The 21074-nt window shown below is 51.6% G+C and overlaps 2 protein-coding genes across 2 annotated transcripts in view; one reads left to right on the forward strand and one right to left on the reverse strand.

Moving 5' to 3' along the window:
- Positions 1–8135, forward strand: part of UHRF2 (ubiquitin like with PHD and ring finger domains 2) — a 32816-nt gene extending 24681 nt beyond the window's left edge. The window contains exons 8-13 of the mRNA XM_045289332.1: positions 760–922; positions 1617–1757; positions 3216–3312; positions 3606–3763; positions 5734–5832; positions 7134–8135. Of these exons, the coding sequence (XP_045145267.1) occupies positions 760–922; positions 1617–1757; positions 3216–3312; positions 3606–3763; positions 5734–5832; positions 7134–7280 (805 nt within the window). The 3' untranslated portion in view covers positions 7281–8135. The remainder of the gene's footprint in view (positions 1–759; positions 923–1616; positions 1758–3215; positions 3313–3605; positions 3764–5733; positions 5833–7133) is intronic.
- A 7619-nt stretch (positions 8136–15754) lies between these two features.
- The window catches only part of GLDC (glycine decarboxylase), an 84577-nt gene continuing 79257 nt past the window's right edge, over positions 15755–21074 (reverse strand). The window contains exons 25-27 of the mRNA XM_030885334.2: positions 19164–19336; positions 16975–17055; positions 15755–16489 (exon numbers count right to left, since the gene is read on the reverse strand). Coding sequence (XP_030741194.2) covers positions 16346–16489; positions 16975–17055; positions 19164–19336 — 398 coding nt within the window. The 3' untranslated portion in view covers positions 15755–16345. The remainder of the gene's footprint in view (positions 16490–16974; positions 17056–19163; positions 19337–21074) is intronic.

Here is a 21074-nt window from a genome sequence, read left to right on the forward strand (position 1 = left end):
TTCTGACAGCCAGCAGCCCCACTGACGAACTCCTGGTCCCGAGTGCACACACGCCACTGCAGCCGTGCCCGAGCTGCATCCACCTCAGTGTGTCCTCATTCTGTGTTGCAATAAAGTGGAGTGGTCTCCAGCCCTCTAGATCTTGGTTGTCACAATCTTAGCACAGGCGTTTGGGTGTTTTCATTCAAATATCCTTTTTACTAGCAGGGAGGCTTTTTAAGGAGATTCTCATGTTGAATTAGTTCTCAAACACATTCGAAAGTTTAAAGAAGCCTTGTGATCTGGGATGTAGGCATAGAGAGATCACTTGTACCCTGCCAACAAGCTTATTTTTTCCCCCAGATTTCTTTCTACATTATTCCAGCAATTTCTCTCATACACCTCAAACATAACTTATTAACCCAGTCGCATTGGTTGAGTTTCCCCCACATCCGCCCTCCCCTCAGCAAACGTTATTGCAAAGAAAATTCCGTGTATTTCTAGTTGTTTTCTATTATACGTGGCACAGATGTTATTACTTTCAGAAGAACCCTACAGGCTATCTGAGAACCAACCCCCTGGCTTGGGGGTGACATCAGAAAACTGATTTGTCTTCTCTGCTGGTGGGGGAAGCATAATCCTATTATCTGGAATAATGTGGGAAGAATCATAGACTCTTGACCATCAGGTAAGGCCTAATTCACCTTTTGATTGTGCCAACGATTGATTGTCTCCTGGGAGGAAGATGACTTGGTATAAAGGGTCTGTTTTATTTTGTAGGGCACTGGCCCTAAACTGTGATGCTCCATTGGATGATAAAATTGGAGCAGAGTCTCGGAATTGGAGAGCTGGTAAGCCAGTCAGAGTGATACGCAGTTTTAAAGGGAGGAAGATCAGCAAATATGCTCCTGAAGAAGGCAACAGATATGATGGCATTTATAAGGTGCTCTATATGGCATGACGTCTTGTTAGTCGTTCTTCCGGGGCTTTCAGGACAGGGCTGCCTCAGGGGGTTCCGGGGGCGGGGAGCAGCAAGCTGTAGGCCACCGGGGTCAGCACATCAGTTCTTCCTGGAGTTGGGAGATGTGCACAGAGCGGGTTCGGGACTTTGGTGTGCTGCCTTTGAGCTTTGTGTGAAGTCCCCACGGGCTGAAACGCTCTGTGTGGACAGATTCTCCGACAAAACCAGTTCTTTCCCTGCCCTTCCAGTCTGGAGTCCTGTGGACCTGTCCAGCGTGATGTGATTCTGTTTTATAGAGTTTCCCAGCAGAACACATATGTTGTAATATGAAAATGATAGGTCTGCGTCGTTTGTTTAAAAATACAGGGCCAGTTACGTACTGGTTACTGTTGTATCTATCCAGTATACAAACTTCCAGTCAGGAACTTAGCCTTGTTACCATACCAGATCTATAATGGTCATTACCCAGATGGGAACTGTCTGAATCAGAAACGGGGCCAAACCAATTGGGTAGTGAATGATCTTTCTTACTACTCTCCTAGCAAAGCAGGCCTCTTTTGAAGGGAGGTTTTAGTTCTGGCACGTACGTATCCTTAAACCACTGATGTTGTGACCTTGTGCTTTATAAGCCCGAACTCCCCGTCTCAAAGCTGCGCTGTAATGTGTCATGACTTAGGTGGTGAAATACTGGCCAGAGATTTCATCAAGCCATGGGTTCTTGGTTTGGCGCTATCTTCTACGAAGGGACGATGTTGAGCCTGCGCCCTGGACCTCGGAAGGAATAGAGCGCTCAAGGAGGCTGTGTCTCCGTTTACAGGTTTGTCTAGGCCACTGGGCGTGGAGCTGTGTGCCTCCACTCTGTGCGCCTTTGCGCTGCCGGGACCCCGCAATCGATGAGTCTACTGGCAGAGGTCGGGAAGGACGCCTGGCCTCTGTGCAGGGGGAACAGTACAAAGTGAAGAGGTCCTAGCCTCCTCAGTGGCAAAGCTTCCCTGGGCAACCAGGGCTGTGCCCGAGAAGGACAAATGGACTTGGGTTAGGAGCCCTTGAGAAGGGTCGTATGTCCTGGGCATAGTGTGGCCTGGTAGGAGGAGGTGGCTTTAAGGCTGGTCTGCTCTCCCCTCTCACCTGCCCTCATCATGTTTGTCTATGCGCAGGGTGCATGTGTGGCTGGCCTCCCCTTCCACTACCTGTAATGCACACCCTGAGTCGAGCATGGTGTGCATCCATCCTGCCCTCCCCCTCATCCCCTGGCTCTGCCCGCACCCCTGTGTCTCAGCTGAGCTGTGGGCACCTGCCTCCCCCCTTAGGCAAGTGTCTTCCTTCCCGTGTAAGTCTCTGTTTTCTCCCAGTACCCCTAGAATGGGTTGTGTCCACGAGGTGAGAGCTGCTGAAACAACTCTGAACATAGCACTTTGGATGACAGTGTTTTTTAGAAAACAAATCAACCTTTTGTTAGGCCTGTTTTCAGAGGGGTTTTCACTCGCCCTGGCTCAGCAGAGCATTGTTTCAGGTAGATGAGGTGAGAAACTGCCCATCTGCTCTGAGGGGGCGATAAGAGCACAGAGGAGGCCTGATGCATGTTGAGATTTTGATGTGAATTGGACCACAAAGCATGCTGGGCTCCCCGCCCCCATCCCCCAGCAACAGAGCTGTAACACACGGCCAGAAAAGCCTTAGGAGAGCAGATTGGCCTTTACTCCTTGAAGCCGGAGCCCTGCCTGGCAGCCAGCTCAATCAGTGCAGCCACCTTCGGCCTTCTCCATGCTTTGCTTCCCGCATCACGTTGAGCGATGATAAATTTGCCCCTTGGGGTTTTATTGGGTTGACGCCCCAGTTTCCCACAAGCCCCCATCTGTGCGCTTCCCACCCATTGTGTTGTGTGATTGATCTCCCCTCCCCTTCCTACCCAGATTCTGCTCCCCTTCCCCTCCAATGTTTCAAGCCAGATACAGCCACAGCTCCCGAAGAAGCGACCTTTGATCTTGCAGATCTGCGATGGGGTGGCCTGAAAGGATCATTGTGTTAGGAAACAGGATAGCTCGCAATCAAAGCACCATGTTTTTAGCCTGGATTTGGAACGTAATAGCCTTCTATCCTGTCAGTCCTTTGACTGTTAAATGTCTGATTCTGTCATAAAGTCTTTACATGTAGAAAGAGGCATGGGCGGCTCCTACCCCTGGGAAACTCCCCCCCATTTTTAACATTTTCATCAGGATCTAAAACCCTCCTCCTCTGTGAACTAAAATCTACCTTGTGCTTTCCCCCCAATCAGTATCCAGCAGGTTACCCTTCAGACAAGGAAGCCAAGAAGACAAAAGGACAGTCAAAGAAGCAGACCAATGAGACCTCAAAAAGGCTGAATGCAGATGGTAGGTAATGGCCGCCGAGGCCAAGTCCCAGTAATGCAGTCTCTCCTGGAGTGACTCATCCAAGGACGCTTTGGGTATTAAACACAAACTGCAGAACAGAGAGTCTTCTCAGGGGACTGGTGCCGGGGTGGGTCTTGTGCAAACAGAGGATCCAAAGATCAGGGCGAGTAGATAGTGCTTTGATGTGGGGTGGTGCCCTACAGATGTGCCTGGCACCTGCTAGCCCCTTAACCCTCCTCCCCCTCCTCCCCCTGCGTGGGTCTAAGTCTGCCCGTGTGTCTCTGTGAACCTAGATGAGTGTCCAAGTGCCTCCAAAGTGGTCAAAGCGACAGAGTCAGCGGAAGCGGTGGAGCCTTTCCAGCTCAGCCCTCAGCAGCAGCATCTGATTGGAGAAGACCACCCCAACCAGAAGCTGTGGGACGAAGTGCTGGCATCTCTTGGGGAAGGACCAGTGCGTAATGACTGCTGTTTTAGTGGGGCTCTGGGCCCAGCGAGCATTTCTCTCTCGAGTGTGTTTTTCACAAATTGGCCACAGGGTGACCCTTCTGTCCAGTCTTCATATCCTTCCAGAAGGAATCTGGGGCAACACCGGACTGCTTGTAGATGATAGAGTTTGCCTTGGGGTGGGTTTTTGACTTCTCGGTGTCTACTACTTCAAGGACTAAGATGAGCTTGACCAACCAGGGCATTTTCCATCTCCTCGCATGCACATGCAAACTGGGCAGTATGGAAGGAAGCCTGAAGAACAGTTGAGGCCTTTGAGTTCCGGTGTTGGCAGAGAGCATCGACTATGCCATGGACTGAGGGAGGGGCGGGAGGGGCGAGGGGGAAAATGAAGAGCTGATACCAGGGGCTCAAGTAGAAGGAAAATGTTCAGAGAATGATGATGGCAACAAATGCACAAATGTGCTTGACACAATGGATGGATGGTTTGTGATAAGAGTTGTACGAGCCCCCAATAAAATGATTTTTAAGACAGAGAACATGCCCTGAAGAACAAACACAGCTGTCTTGGAAGCAAGGCTGTTGAAACTTTGTCTCCCGTGCTTCAGACGTGCTATCAGACCAGTACCTGGAAAAAGTCCGTGCTTGGTCAAGGTCAGCACCAGAAAGGCAGACCTTCAGCAAGGTGACCCGACACCCTGACTGCAGCGATGGGCCCAGACGTAACAATGGTGAGGGCGGTACCTGACCGTGCTGTGTTCATTTGGACTGAGGGCCAGCCGTTAAGCTAACAACAGTACTTAAGACCCTTCCTGTGGAAGACACTCGGCAGAACTAACACATCTTAGAAACCCTTTTCTGTTAGACGGTCAGATCTGCTCACGCCCCAACCTGTGTGAGGCAGAAACCTTTCCTAAGGGAAACTCAAGTCCACGCGAAGCTGGTTAGAGGTAGAACTCAGCTGGCCTGCCTTGTGCATCCCCTGGTGGTGTGATGGGGACAGGCAAGGGGTGGGCTGGGTTACCAACTGAAAGCAGGCAGTTCAAACCCACCGGCTGCCCTGACAGGAAAAATGGAGCGTTCTGCTGTTGTGAAGTTGGGCGGCCTCAGAATCTACTGGACGGCAGTGTGTATGGTTCACGCTGTGAGGTGCCCTGCTGGTGCAGGGAGTTAAGCATTTCACTGGTGGCTGGAACGTCAGTGGTTGGAGCCCTGGCGTGGCTGTGGGAGAGAGATGTGGCAGCTGGTTCCCATCGAGAATAAAGTAGCTGAGGATCCTGGGCAGTCCTCTGCTGTGAGATTGCTGCGCGTGACATCCACTCCACGGGGATAGGCTTGGTTTGTTTGTTTGTTTTCTCTCTCTCCTTAATGCTGTGCATCCCTTCCAACCCATCCCTAAGATTTGAGCCTGGTCAGGGAGTTGGAGCTTCCTTCATTGCTTGTTATGAAGGCTTGCTTGTTTTGTGTAATTACAGACACTGCTTTTTTTGTTTTATTAGAGGCGTACTCAGTGTGACTTAAGACTTTATCCCTTAGAATTTTTTTTAAAATTATAATTAAAAGCTCATTTTATTGGGGGCTCTTACAGCTCTTACAATAATTCATACATCAATTGTTTCAAGCATATTTATACATATGTTGCCATCATTATTTTCTAAATATTTACTTTCTATTGAGCCCTTGGTATCAGCTCACACACACACCCTCATGACCCTTGATAAATTATTATTGTCGTATCTTACACCGACTGTGCTCTCCTTTCCCTCATGGTTTCTGTTGTGCCTTCCCCTGCTGAGGGTGTGCAGTTATGCGTCGATCGTTGTGATTGGTTGCCCCCTTCCTCCCTCCTCTCTCCACTGTCCCCCTGCCCTTCTGGTATCACTGCTCCCATTCCTGTTCCTGGATTATCTCTTAGAATCTTTATTAGTATATTTTGAAGTGCAAGCTTCTTTGTCTTCCCCTTGGTTCTCATTCTAGAATTTTCTGAAAAAGTTGGAGCAGTCTTTTATGTGCGTCTGCTGCCAGGAGCTAGTCCACCAACCTGTGACAACTGAGTGCCTCCACAACGTCTGCAAAGTGAGTGGCCGCCTTCCTCTCTTGGGAGCCCCCAGGAGCCCCCTTGCCACCAGGCCCCTCTATAGCATGTGACTTGCAGTAAAACCTAACGGTCAGTAAGAGAAAAGCTACAGGCCTGCGCCCTGTCTGGGGTAGAACCCTGTGCAGCCAGGCCACCTCGACACGCTCCAGTTCTCACCGGCTCCCCTGTGTGTTTCCAGGAAACGGAACAGTCGGGGAAAGCCTCCTCGTTAGGGGCGCTTGGTGAGCCCCAGGCGGTTAGGGCAGGTTTGGTCAGTGGCCGGGTACTGGGAGTGACACATTGTGTCCAGGTCAGAATGACGGGAGCGGGCTTGCTGCTGATATCACAGCTCGTGCACGTTCCTGATGCCAGTGCTCCAGCTGGCATGGGTCTGGGCGGGCCCTGAACGAAGCATCTGCAACAGGGTTCACCTGGCAGCAAGCCCAGGTGAACTCAGTGTGACATTATCAGTGGGGAAATCTGCGTTTTAGTCAAACCAGAGCCGGATTCTGCCTCCCCTAACTTCCCAATGCTGGTTTCTTCTGAAAAAATGGCAACAAGCCAATGTGGTTTTGCGCTGAGTGTCGTGTTGAAGTGTATCGCTTCTAATCGATCCAGTCTTACCACGGATCCTGGGTCCTCTTTTTCTCTAGTCATCTATCAAGGATCCCTGGTGGTGCCCGGGTTTAACCGTGGGGCAGCTAAGCACAAGGCTGGCAGCTCAAACTCACCAGCTGCATTGCCGGATAAACATGAGGCTATCTGTTCCTGTACAGATTCAGCCTCAGAAACTCTATGCAGGCTCACTGTGAGTCGCAATTGATTTGGTGGCCTCGGTTGTGTTTGGGTGCCATCCCAAGGAGCCCTAGTAGTGCAATGGCTAAATGCTTCCCTGCTCGTGGAAAGGTAGTCAGTTTGAATTTACCAGTTGCGCCAAAGGACAAAGAGGTGGCTTTCCATTTCTATAAGGAAACTCTCAAGCACACTTCCAAGAGGCGATTCCGACTCATAGCAAGTTTAGATGGCAGAGTAGATCCCCTGTGGGTTTCCAAGGCTGCCAATTTTTGCAGGAGCAAAAAGCCTCACTGATCCTGCGGAGCAGCTGGTGGGCTCAAACCATCCGCCTCCTGCTTTGCAGCCCTGCAGAGCCCACTACACCAGCAGTGCACCTTTGCTGCTCTGTGAGGCTGAAGCTAAAGCCTTGACAGGCCCCATTCCCTGCGCTGCAGGCTGGGGCCGTGCAAACAGCTGCCCACTGCACCCTCAGATGGACCGTGTGTTTGTTTTGATTTTGCCGTAGGATTGCCTGCAGCGCTCCTTTAAGGCGCACGTCTTCTCCTGCCCCGCCTGCCGGCATGACCTGGGCCAGGAATACGTCATGATTCCCAATGAGAACCTTCAGACTCTCCTGGACCTGTTCTTCCCTGGCTACAGCAAAGGCCGGTGATCTGGCCCCATCTACGACCATCCATCCAGACAGACTCTTCTGCGGGTGGGAAGGGGGAGGCGACAGAGGGCCCATTTCTCACGTTCTGAAGCAGCTAATCCTCTACCACATAGCCGCCATCTTGTGTGTCGTAGGAGGCCCATTGCTCGACCACTCTCTGAGATGCCAACCGGTGGTTCCTGCCAGGCACAGCCAGTTCCACCGAACCCGAGTCCAAGGCGCAGTCCTACCAGTCGATACCAAGTTATGATTTCTTTTGCAACTACCTCAGGACAGAAAGGACGGGGGGAGGGGGGGCTTTTAAAAAAATCATGGAGAAAAAAATGCGTCCATTGAAATTCTAGCTACTCACTGCCTCCCAGATCTGCTTTGTGCCTGGTCCCGGGATCTGATGACAGGAAGGAAGTGGCTGGGCTTGTTGGCACGGACAGCGCAGCCTGCTTGTGTGCTGTGCGTCGTGTCTGTGTGTAGTGTCTCTTCATCCACAACAGTGTGTCTTTGCGAGGGCAGCTCCATTGTTTTGTGGCCCATCTCGTGAGCTCCATTGTGCTTTTTTTCCTCGTGTTTTATGCAAGTTGACTACTAAGGCCTCGGGAGGATCTGGAGGTGCCGCACCTGCGGTGGGGGTGTGGTGTGGGGCTCTGCACCTCGGAGGGCTGCTCCGGAGATCTAGCGGGCAAAACGCGTGCAAAGCCACGGCGGGGCTGGCCCCCGGGGCCCCCACATCTGCAGAGCAATGAGGGCAGCGCCGACCTTCAGGAGGATTGAAATTGCTTCATACTGTGATCCTACGTTTTTATATTCACCGTATTCCCCAAAGTATACCTTAATAAATATTTTATGTCCAGAAAACCAGCTCGTTTTGTTCTCTTTTGCATTTACGCAGCATGTGCCGTGGGTTCTCCAGAGCCGCGCTGTTGTGCGTTTTCACGGAGTGCCGTCTTGCACAGCATCTCATTTCTGCCCATGGTCAGAAGAGCGCTGACGGGAGTCTGCCGCAGGGCCAAGGACAGATTTTACCCTGGGAGTAGAATTCTGGGAGATTTTTGTGGGTTTGTTCCCTTCATTGTCCTAGGTGGGGTTCTTTTCCCAATCTGGACTCGTGTGCCTCTGGCCGCCATCAGCGTTCATCTAGTAGCTCCCATCGGAGCTTCCCCAGGGCTGGTTTATCGCACAGAGAGGGATTGAAATACCCTGGCACACTGCCATGTCCCTCAAACTGTCCGACTCCGTTTTCTTCAGAGAACAGTTTTGATCAGATGGAGTCTGTTTTCCTGCCCTCTCTCACGCACACACAGCCAACACTTACAGACCGTTTAATGTGTGCCAGTCCTATGTACATGTGTGTGCGCAATTAATCTGCTAACAGAATGTTACTAAAAACCCATCTCAAAGAAGAACATAAGAGGCCAAGAAAAGCGAAACCGCTCTGCCAGAGACGGCAAACCCACCCAGCAAGGTCGGAGGGAGCTGTGTGCCCTGCGCCGGCCCTGCCGCAGCTCTCAGCCTGGAGGGCAGACTCTCCCTGGGGCTGGTAGTTGACATTGAAATCACTTTCATTGTAAAGAACCTGATTTACATTGGACCTTTTTGGATGGAAGGTGTAAATCATTAAATGGCCTCATTCTGCCCTATGGTCCCTTCAGCTCTGGCCCGGTCTCCCCATGAAAGGGGGGGAGTGGAGGGAAGGGGGGTACCCCTCAGGTGCAGCTACTTCGGCAGGTTTAACTCAACCCCCTTCACAAACGAACTGACTCCCATAGTTCTAACACTGGTTCTTCTAACTTGACTGTGACGTGGGAGCCCTGGAGCAGGCCGAGGACAGTGGAACATGTCCACGGGGGTCGAGAGGAAGGGGCTTCAAGCCATGCCATCTTAGGCAGCTGTTGAGCTTTTGTGAAAATTATTTTTTTTTAAAGACAAGTTTTTTACACAAACCTTTCACTCTGTACTTATAAAAGATAGGAACTTTTAGAAAAGCACAATACCATTGCATCATGCATTTTTACAGTTAAAAATCCTTTATATCAAGTCTAGTAAATGTTCAGATTTCCTTTGTTTCAAATGTCATAAGATGATGACACGTTTCCATCGCTTTGTTTGAATCGGGAATCCAAGCAAGGACCTCACAGTGCCTCGGTGGTCTTAGGAGTCTGTTCACCTGTGCAGGAGCCCACCATCTTTCGTACCCCCCACCCTGTCTTTGCAATTTATATGTGGAAATTAGGTCGTGCTGTAGTTTCTTAAGTAGATTTTGCTGATTGTAACCCTGTTGTGTAGCTTGAACGTGTTTCTCTACTTCCTGTGAACCGGTAGGTAGAAATCCAGGGTGCCCACAGTGGGATCTGCTTTGTCTCTGAGGCTTCTCTGCAGGTGACATGCTTGGCCCCAAGGTGACTCATGGTGTGTCTGGTTGCCTCTCAGGTTGAGTTTGAATGATGAGCTCTCTGGGTTCGCTGACAGTTAGGGGGCACAGTGATGGGTGGCTGTGGAGTACTCAACTGCTTTCCTCTGCGTAGGATGATGAAGGGGCGGTACTGCTTTGTGTCTTTTCCTGGGGCGACTCAAACCTGCATGCTGACACATTCACGGACTTGAGGTCAACCTTCCTTACTCACCTTCTGGACGCCCAGGAAGACAGTTTGGGGGGATTGCGCCTGATGGGCCCATTCACCATCCACTTTGGAAGGATTTATCCTTGCTCACCCCACAACAAGACCATCACAATCCCTGAAGGAACTGATCCTTAGTAACCTGGGCTAATCAGATCCTGCACAGAAGGGGGTGGGGTGGGAGTAACCTCCAGTCTCTAGACACAAGAACTCAAGAGCTAGCTAAAGGGACAGAGCAGACCAAACGGCTGCCATTGAAAACAGTGAGTAACAGAATCCCAGGAACTAGTGTGACATTGCATTGCTATGATGGAGCAGGAATCAGCTGCTAGGGCAGAGGAGCGAATGAAGATTACAACTCTCAGAACAAGACGTGATTGTGAGAACAAGCAAAAAAAACGCAGCAGACAAAATAGGACGGACACTGCCAGATTCTGAATGTATGGCTGAGTACGTTCATCGTACGTGGGTGGCCCATCCACTGCTGGTGGAGGTTTGGGTCGTTCCCAGGTGTCGCGCTGTAACACATAAAGCTGCCATGAACTTGTGTGTGTAAATCTCTGGAAAAGTTTGACAATTTCTTATAAAATTAAATGTACACTTACCATGAAACCTATCGATTTCCTTTGTAGTTATTGACTCCAAGAAAAGTGAAGACGTGCCATCCGAAGTAGTTTATGCTATCTTACATTCCCGCCAGCCAAGGGGGGGTTCTGGTTGCCCCACACCCTCCCCAACACGTGGCATTGTTGGGTCGTTTCACTGTAACCCTTCTAGAGCGTGTGTAGCCCTGCAGGACATCACGTGTTGAATAGATGAAAAAGCACAGGTACTGAGGTTACACTCAGGCTCCTTATACTTGGGTAAGTATTGCGGCCAGTCAGTCAGTCTGTGGTGAGTAAAAATGCTGTCACATCCGGCCAGTTCTTAATTGCCTGCTGCAAGTTCTTTCCCCTTCCAGGGGGACCAGTCGAATGCCAACTGGGGATCTGTCCATCACCCTGCGTTCCATTACAGAGCAGAGGCTACGCCAACTGGTAGTGGACATTCAACACAGTGCGGAAGTCAGTCTTGAGTCTGAGATGTATCCCATTTCATTCATTTTTTTACACCACCATCCCCAACCTACCAGTAGATAACAATTGATTTTGTGAATTGGTGTTCTAATCAATCTTAGATCTAAAACTCCCATGGTTGCCCTTCTTGATGTGTAGGGCACATCTGAGATGTTCTTTAACATTGAAGTCCATTGGCTATGAGCTGCTGACAATTAGTCGATGGCCCCAATGATCCCCATCTTCTCATGTTTGTGTAATCCCCCCCACCCCCAAGTAGGCACTAGACTGACTTGTAGTGAGTAGACTACAGCAGAAGGAATGGACCAGACTTCCAAGATTAGGTTACAAAAACAGGACGGTTTCCATTGGGGTGCCCTTTGTCACCCAGAGAAGCCAGCTGCCCAGTGGACGGGTCTGTGGCAAGGGTCTGAAGGCGATTTTGTTCTAGAGAATTCTCATTCTTTATTTTTTTTTAAAAAAAGACTCCTCTCCCATTTTCTCTATCCTCTTCTTGACCTGCTAGAATATTTTAGTCTGCCAGTCCCAGCTCAACGACTCTTAACTATTTCATCTCTCCCTCTGAACTGTTGTAGGTGGTTTCCAAGAGCGAGTACGGTCGTGAGGCCGCGTTGGTTCTCTCTCGCTTGAACCTTCTGAGACTGAGCTGCAGATTCCTTACCCGAGGGAACTGGGAGATGAAGAGCAGTGAGGTAGGGACAGTTCCTTAGACAGTAGGAGATGGCAGACATAAATAGGGTGGCCCCATGTTTTGGCTTGCCCAGGTCATCGGCCCCAGATGACATAGCCAAGGGTTCAATTTTACTCCTGAAATACTCCGATCTCAGCCCAGACATTTACTAGATGTTTGTATTAGAGAGCCTTTTGTCCTGGTGAAAATTTTGACACGAAAGCAAGCTCTCTGACACATCCTAATGGGCAAGACACGAGCCTGGTGGCCAGTCCAGGATCCTGTGGACATTTTGTGTGGACCCTGTCTTAACCTGATGGCTGCCAGATGCCCACAAGTATAGACCATTGCCTGGGTGGACTATGTGGTGCCATAGTTGTCCTTGATGTCCCCCCTGCCTGTGGTCCTGAGCCCCCAGGCTCAGTGACTGTGCCTCTCCAGGTGGCTGGCTCTGGACAAGTGCCACAAGTTTTTTTGAGCCGACCCTCGCTTTCATTACAGTCTGCCCCTTCTCCTGAGTGCCTGGAAGCTTGTGGACCAGAGAGCTCAAATATTTTAGAGTTAGAATTTAGTTACCCCAGTGGGTCTGCTCAGAATGCATACTAAAACTTCCATGCATTTTGGGCTAAAACATCTCCACCCCCAAAGTAGCTCTCCCACCAACCCAGTGTTAACTGTTTGAGTCAGCTGTTTAACAACCCCAAAAAAGGCCCCTCATGTGTTCTCTTGCCACATCCCGGGGTCTTTATATACTTCCATTTTAAACAGTAGAATCTCCCTTGTCCCGCTCACTTATTAATTTTACCCTTTCCTTATTTTGTGGATTCACAAGAAGTTTACAAAACTCGTAGAGTTCCTTAGTCCTCGTATCCAGCTTTCCCCCGCGATACCGTGTCCAGTACCGTAGAGTTGGTTCCGACCCAGAAGGGCCCTAAAAACAGCGAAGTACCACCTGGTGCCGCGCCATCCTCACAGCTGCCTGTGTTTGAGCCCGCTGTGGCAGCCCATCCTCCTCGAGGTCACGGTCCCTCTACCGAGCATGATGTCCTAAAAATGAAGCTCCTTTGTTCTACAGAATCCTCACTTAAAAAAAAAAAAAAGACTCCTCTCCCATTTTCTCTAACCCCCTTCTTGCTAGAATTTTCTAGTCTGCCATTCACAGCGCAAGGACTCTCCCATGTCCTCTCGCTCTGAGCTGTGTTCTAGGTGGTTTTTTCCAGTTCATTACTTACTCTTTAACCGCATCAAGTCTACTGTGTAACCTAGCTTTATGTCAAGGATCATTTTCTTCTTTTTGCATTTCCCACGTCTTTCTGTTCCTGTTCACAGCCTGTAGTGCCTATGTTGCCTCCATTCTAGACCTTGGAGCCATTCGGAGAAGTGACTGCCTCCCCTCAGGCGCAGCTAGTGGAGAGCTAGGATCGCAACTCCAGCCCGTGTCCCTCCCCCCACCCCACTGTGTGGTTGGTTGATGGACGCAGACATTCCCTTACATAGAGAGGAACTCTGGTGGCACACTGGCTGTCAGGTGGGCTGCAAGGTCAGCAGTTCAACACCACCAGCCGGGGCTTCCTACCCACATAAAGAGCTAGTCTCAGAAACTCACAGCGGCTGTTCCACGGATGAAGCTGCTATCCGCAAGGTCAGCAGTTTGAAACCACCAGCCACTCGCCTGGAGACAGGCCAGGCTTTCTGCTACAGTAAGCCCACAGGGCAGTTCTACCCTGTCTCACGGAGTTGCAGTGAGTCGGCATGGACTCAATGGCTGGGGGTTCCGTTCACTCACCTTGATGCTGGGCTGTAAGAACGTGGGCCGGGACAGCACTGTGCCTGCATACCGGGCAGCACCTTGGTTCAGCGCTGCCCCCTCCTGCCTGCCTCTCAAGTGCAACAGGATCCACGGAGAGGGCAGCAGCGCAGGGAGTGGCCAGCCTAGGGGCAGACAGCGGGCTGCCAGCACATCCCATGCCCACATGCCTTTGCGCTTCGCAAGGCAGCTGCGCAGCCTCTGTAATCGTGGACTGCCGTGGAAAGCATTTTCCTCCCTAGTCTGCTGGAACACCACGGACAAGCATCGAGTTCTCTCTCGGGGAGTTTTCCAGGTCTCCAGCATAAGCTCATATTCGAGAAAATGTCTTGAACGCAAGCCATTTACCTTTTTTGTCCCCACCCTTCCCAGCAGACTTCTCGGAAAGAATCTGTTTATGTTTGATTCTCCTTTGGTTACTCTTGGCAGCCACAAGAGGCCCTTTGTGGATCAAGTTCCAAGTGGTGGTGGCAAGGGGGATGGGGGGAGTCTGCATTGTGGGGGCTGACGAACCTGGTTGGGGGGGTGGGGGGAGTCCTGCCTTGCAGGGGCTGACTGACCTGGAGGGTGGGGGTCTGCATTATGGGGGCTGACTGACCTGGTGGGGGGAGGGGGGAAGTCTGCATTGTGGGGGCTGACTGATCTGGGTTGGGGGTCCTGCATTGTGGGGGCTGACTGGCCTGGGGGGGTGTCCTGCATTTTAGGGGGCTGACTCGCCTGACTTCTGGTGTGCCAGAGTCCACACTGGGGGCCAGGAGTTTCTGATGCCTGTTTGTTTTGTTTCCCCAGGGCTTGAGATCTTCCGAGTCTCACCGGGGCTTTGGCCTGGGTTTTCCGTGCCATCTTCAGAAGCGCATCCGTGGGAAACGAAAGAGGGCACGGTGGAACGATCCGAAAGTGTCATTCATTAGGATTGAAGTCTGTGGCTGCCCACACAGGTTTCTCCCCTATCTGTCCTGAAACCTGGGGCCTGGACCGCCCCGGGCAGTTTTCTCTCTTGTGGAAAGGGAAGGGAAGGGGGCTTGAGCAGAACCCTCCACGGATTCTGGTGCACTTGGGAGGCAGTCCCAGGTGCACTGTAGAAGCTGATTTGCAAAGGAGCGATGGCTGTGGTCTTTGGTTTGCCGCAGGCTGAACCCCAAAGCCCCCTCGTTTGTACAAATGCCCCCTAAGGATCATCCAGGAAAGGCGCAGGAGCACGGGGTCGCTCTAAAAGCCGGGCGGAGGCAGCACTGCCTTTGAGGAAAAGGTGTCCCAGCCACCCTTGCATCAGACGCCATAGCCACCCTTGCCCCAAAATGGCATGTGCCAAACAAACATTGGAATCGGTGATATGACCACTGGGCCATCTCCATCCCCAAGGGCGCTGGTGCTCGGTGCTCCTTGTTGGGCTTGGGAGTCATTTCTTATTCCTTCAATTTGCTTGAAAAGACTTGAGGACTTTACTGGCAAAATCCCCTTATCTTCTCATTCCATTTCCCACAAACTTTCCCAAGCCCCCTCAGGCGTGTTTGTTGTGGAAGACTAATGCTCCCCTGCAGTTCAGAAAAGTCACCGTCAAGGAGCCGGTTCCGACTCACAGCGACCCTGGACAACATAGAACTGTACCCCCTGTGGGTTTCCAAGAGTCTGAATATGTATGGGACTAGTCAATCTATTTCTCCCTCAGAACTGCTGGTGGTAGGCTTGAACTACTGACCTTGTAGTTGGTGACCCAATATAGAACCCACTGGGTTACCAGGCCTCCTCCTGCTACTTGGAGTGGCACCTGGAACCATCCTGGCCCTGGGAAAACCATTTAGAAGTTAGCCATCGTGGATCGAATCTCCTTTTGCCATGTTCTCCTCTCATCCCTACGGGATCGTGTATGATGTCTGGCTCGACGGCAGCCTTCTTGTAACCGTGCAGGCGGGACTGGGGGACAGACGGCAGACTGTCGCCGGACTGCCTGTTCAATGAGAACCAAAGCCAGGCCTGCGCTTGGCTTAAGCTTCCGTAGTTGGGTTTCCAGTGACATGTGGTGCTGTTAGGCACCAAGTCAGTTCTGACCCATGGCAACCTTAGGCACACACTGCCCTGGCCTGCACCCCCGCACAAGTGGTGCTGCAGCTCAGTGTGATGGGAAGGAAGGCGCTGGAGGGGCACTCCCTGCCGACCTGGGCACACGAACACCGCGTTAGCCAGCCAAGAGGCAAAAACAATGGCTGTGGGTCTGAGTTTTCTCATTACCCTTCGAGACCCTCTGAGTCCACGGACCCCAGTAACAAGGCTATTCCTGGTAAGATGGGAAACCGACCGAGAGGAAGGCATTCTTCAAACAGAGAGGTTTTTATTAGGCTCCTAATAAATGGAGATAAAAACACAGATAACGAGGAAACCCCTTGGAGACGCTGGTTCAGGTGAAGCAGGTTAGTTGGAGGAGAAACCTGTCCTCCGTGTATAGAAAATGTAAACATTTGCCCTGGGAGTTCCCACAGATGGCTCAGCCCACAAGGACTTTTTATTTGGAACAAAAAACAAAAACAAAACTGTCTACTGTGGCTCCAGCAGAGCCACTATAACATGAGCCAATTCCTGACGTGGAAAGTTAAAATGTAGCACACCCAATGTGTTCTATACCCCCACCCCCCACCCCCAAAAAAAACAACCCCAAAACCCAACACCTAACAAGTGGCTCTCTGTCAAGACAACCTGAACATCATGGGCTACGTGTGAAAGCGAGTCAGTCTCCCAGCGGTCAGCTTCCGCGTATTCACACCTACCCTGACAGAGATGACAATATAAACGCAGTCTGTCAACCCCCCCACCGCCACCCCCACTTCATCCTGGGGTGGGAGATGGAACGCCCCTTGCGTATTGAATGCTCCAGAGTGGCACCCAGTCAGGCGTCAGCAAGAGGACTAGGAAGAGGCCCTCTTCTGTTCAGAAAACGGGGACTCGTACACCTCCATGGGCGGGCAGGTACACACCAGGTGCTGGTCTCCGTAGATGTCGTCAATGCGGGCGATGGTCGGCCAGAACTTGTTCTCCGGCTTCACAAAGGGCTGCAAGGGACATGGGGTGGAAGGAAGTGCAGGGGGGATTAAGAGGTCTCCTATGGCAGGGAGAGGGGTTGCAACCAGGTGCCCAGAGCCTACAACCCCAACGAGGAGTCTAGGCATAGAAAAACCCCTCCCTGCACTGCGGTCAACACAGCCCCACGTTTGTCTGCCAGCCCCAGTCCAACAGGCTGCAGGGTGCCGTCTCCTCCACAGCCCAGTCAGCAGGGAAGGAAGGACAGAGGGGCTCTCTGTGGGGGATGATGGTTAACTGTGGCCCACCTCCTCCGTCTCCCTCTGTGGGCTCCCCTCTGGCCGGCCTGGGACGATACACTGATTGCCCCAAGAGCCTCCGGAAGCAAGTCCTTGACCCACACCCCTGGCCATTGGCCCACGACTCGTGTCCACGCGTGTACTGCTCTGGTGAGACCCCACGCATGGGAAGCAGTTAGGGTCGTGGCGGTCCCTCCCACCCTCAGGGGAGGACTTACAAGTGGGAATGCTGCCACCTCTCGGGAATACGGTCGGTCCCAATGGGAGGCTGTGACGCAGGTCAGGGAGTGTGGGGACATCTGAGACAGAGGGAGAGTGACAGAGGGTCAGTGTGGAGCATCCTCTTCTCCTTACATGCCCCTCTTCAACGACGGAGGAGGAGAGGGATATTCAGGTCAGCTGTGAGGGGGAGTACTGATTGGGGCAGCAGGTTTTCTTGGGGTGGCACTTCAGATATGACAAGGCTATGGTAATGACCATGACAATAAGTGCAGTCTCCTCCTGGGGGTCACTGAATCCACAGGGAGTCGAGAGGATCTCTATGCTGTCAAGACAGTAAGATGTTACAGATACAGTTGAAGGCGCTGCTGTGCCCACTTGGGAGCTCATTGCGCTCCTTCCTCCTCGGTGCTCGCTCTGGGCCAAGGAGTCCAACTCGCCCCGAACCTGGACAGACACAGACAGCCTTGTCCTTCTCCCAAGGAGTGGCTGCTGGTTTTAAATGGCTGACCTTGCAGTTAGCTGCCCAATGCATAAGCCATCATTGGTGTCGTTGCCAGGTGCCATCAAATCTTTTCTAAAATCATAGCGTGCCTATGAACAACAGAATGAAAAGCCGCCTGGCCCGGTGTCACCTTGATGAGAGTGGCTATTGAAGCCACTCTCTTGTGATCATTTGAAGGCACATTATTGAAGGTTCTCCTCTTTCTCACTGGCCCGCTGCTGCTCCAAACATGGTGTCCTCCTCCAGGCCCTGGTCTTGCCTGTTAATATCTCCGAAGTGTCTGAGAAGTCTTGGCGTCCTGACTTCTAAGGAGCATTCTGTCTGTACGTCCTCCAAGACAGACCTCTTTGTTCTGACGCTCCGTGGCGGTTTCCATAGTCTGTGCCAATGGCAGCACCAGAGACATCCGTTCTACATGCGTGCAGAGCGCCTGGGTGCAGCTAACCGGAAGGCTGGTAGTTCAAACCCACCCACTGGGGGCCACGTGTGAGAAATGACCTAGAGGTCCAGTCCTGTAAAGCTAACTGCTAGGAAGGCCCTGGGGTGGGGGGCAGTTCTGCTGTCAACGGAACCGCAATGAGTCAGAGAGCCGTAACCACAGCAGACAGCATGACTCAGCAGAACTGTACCCCCTGTGAGTATTGTTCTCCGCCTGCTTTTGCAATACAACCTTCATTTCTTTGAGAGTGGCGTGGCCACTTTCAAAACTACCCTATGTTCTGAAACAATCAGTAACGGCCCAAAAGAAACAGACGTGAGACGGCAAAGACCGTCCACTCGCCTTCTTCGGAGGCCATGTGAAACACCCATGCGGCCAGGGTGCCTTCTGGCCACTGCCCTTGGCCTCCAGCCTCTACCCTTCAGCGAGGTGTGCGAGGGCTTGCTATCTGTGCTTCCCTGAGCACCTCAGACTTGTCCCTGCGGCCACCACATCGCCACAGCCTTCCTGCATCCTCAGTCCACGGTCCCTCAGCTTGCTGTATGGACCTAAGGAGACACTTAGGGCTCTGCTCAGATACAAAATGAACAATTTGGAAGAGGCAGGATAATACTTCACATGCATTTCTCCAAGATGGGTCAGCAGCATCTTCAACCATCCCAGCCAAGTGTCAACCCAGCGTTCTGCCGAGACAAGAACTTTTCTTTATTCAGGATTCTTGAGGTCAATACATGTTGTCACTGCTGCTGCTGTTGGTTCCAACTCACAGTGACCGTGTGGACAACGGGGCCATCACTCCCCGGTCCTGTGCCATTCTTCACAGCGTTGGGTTTGAGCCCGTTGGTGCAGCCACTGTGGCCATCCTCAACAGCCTTCCTCCTCTGGGGGAGTGTGGGATGACCACAAAAACACGTGTAGGCATTTCATGACATTCCATCAAACAGACACAGAGCAATAAAACTTAGCCAAGTATAGTTAAGCTCCTCAGCCCTGCTGCCCTCTGGGCACGTGTGAAGCCCAAAGAGAAGTCCATAAACCAAAAACAAAACAGCGGAAAAAGAGCTGCCCTGCCCTTGAGCGCCCAGCTGGTCACGTTGTTCAGGAAGATCCAAACTTGTGGGTCAAAACTAGTGTCTCAAAAGGGTGCCCTGGCTCTGGGTGGGATGTCCAGGGCATGGGCATGAGGTCCACACCGCCTGCTACCCTGCAGGGGACATTCTGGATGAAGCGCCAATCCTACTCACCTTCAGCGGGTTGACCCTGGAGTCGATGCGGCCCTCCTCAATGTCTGCGATCTCTTGCCGAATGCTGATCATGGCGTCACAGAAGCGGTCCAGTTCTGCTTTGTCTTCCGACTCGGTGGGCTCGACCATGAGGGTCCCTGCCACCGGCCAGGACATGGTAGGGGCGTGGAATCCTGCAAATGGGGACCAGGAAATCCACGCTGCTGATACTGACCCATGGTGAAAACCCCTTCCCCTTCCCATAGTTCCATCTGCGGAAACCATCAGCTAAACGGACATGTCTGCGGCTTCACTCTGGAACTGCTTTTTAAGAGAAGCCCCAGTCAGCCATTTGTGTCCAAAAAGAGGAGATGGGTGAAGCAGACTGCAGGCCACCCGCACTATGCTGCCGTTCGAAAGCATGGATTTGGGAAACTGGATAAACATTTGAAATATTAAGGGGGGAAATCAAGCTAAGAAGGACAGTATCCCCTATCCCCAACCGTCTTTTTTAAGAAGTGTGTGTGTGTGTGTGTGTGCGCGCGCACGCGTGCGTGCATGCATGCAGGAAGATGCCCAAAAGATCATGTGCTAAAAAACGTCCACAGGCAATCGATCCCCAGGAACCAGGACTGGTTCATTTAATTTGGATGAAGCTGTAAAAACAAGCAAACTTGTCATGTTTAAGTTTACAGTGCCCTTGGGCAAAGGCTGCTATTTTGCTTCTAAGTGATTGGGGAGTTTACCAGTGGGGTGAGGGCAGTTCCAGAGCCAGAGACCATGGTTCCAGGGACCCCACCATGACTCTATCCGACCAGTGAGCCTGCTCTCCCATTTTCGTGACATTTTAGAATCTCTCTGTAATGGCCATGTTTTACTTATAATTAAGAGAAATAAATACCTTGTAGCCTCTCAACAGTTAAATAAGGAGGTAGGTAGCAAAGCATGAAGGAGCCTGACTTAAGTCAGAGCTAGAGGGGAAAACAGACTCAGCCACTCTAAGGAAAGCCTGCACCTTCACAGTGAGCACAGGCCGGGCGTGGCTGTGTGTCAGCGTTTTCTCAGGGAAGAGGAATGGAAACAGGCATGGAGGTCCATCTGAGAGCATGGACACCCCAGACAATGGCCCGAAGCCACCCTGCAGGCCTGGCACTGACCTCACCCCGGTGGTGCCACTGTCCTCAAATGATAGTAGCACATTACAGAAGTGCACATTCCTGGGAGCAAGGAACCACCGGGGCGGAAGGGCCTCGGGTGCGCAGAAGGTGGGGATGGGCAGGAAAGGCCAAAGGAAATGGGCGAGGCGGGGAGTAAAGGGACAGAGGGCGGGTGCCACGGGAGGGCTCGGGAGCCACGTCACAAAACAAAATCCAAATCACATAGTGAAAGTCAGATTTTTCCAAGGGCTCGAGCAGAAATTGTTTTGGAAATGTTGATGGCAACATGTGTACAAGCGCGCTTAATACTATGGGATGATGAATTGTTCTAAGATTTGTAAGAGCTCCCCGATAAAATGATTAATTTTAAAAAGTTAAAAACAATTGCTGGGTTTTTTTCATGGTTTTTTTTAAAGACCAGTAGGTCAAAAATTCTCCTGGACAATTGTATGTGAATGGATAGATAACACTTAATCAATTTTTTTTTTTTTTAATTCTCCTGGACAAAAGAAGCGACTCCCTCCCATGTCACACGAATATGCCGTGCCACGTGAGAAGCTGAAGAACAGCTGCCCAGTGGGTACCGATTCTGCTGGGCAGTTGAGCCGTGTGCCTTACAGCCTGGTGCCCGCTAGTTTATCATTCAAACGCTCCGTCGCACCGAGAAGCTGAAAGGCCTGCTCAGTGAACGCCCATGCCCGCACAGCCTGCATTCAACAGATTTCAGGTTGGCAGCCCAGCGCTCAACCATTGTGCCACCAGGGCGCCTTCAAAG

This window comes from Echinops telfairi, unplaced genomic scaffold (genome assembly GCF_000313985.2).
Source record: "Echinops telfairi isolate 266 unplaced genomic scaffold, ASM31398v2 ScPeMD7_25;HRSCAF=90, whole genome shotgun sequence".
Lineage (NCBI taxonomy): Eukaryota > Metazoa > Chordata > Mammalia > Afrosoricida > Tenrecidae > Echinops > Echinops telfairi.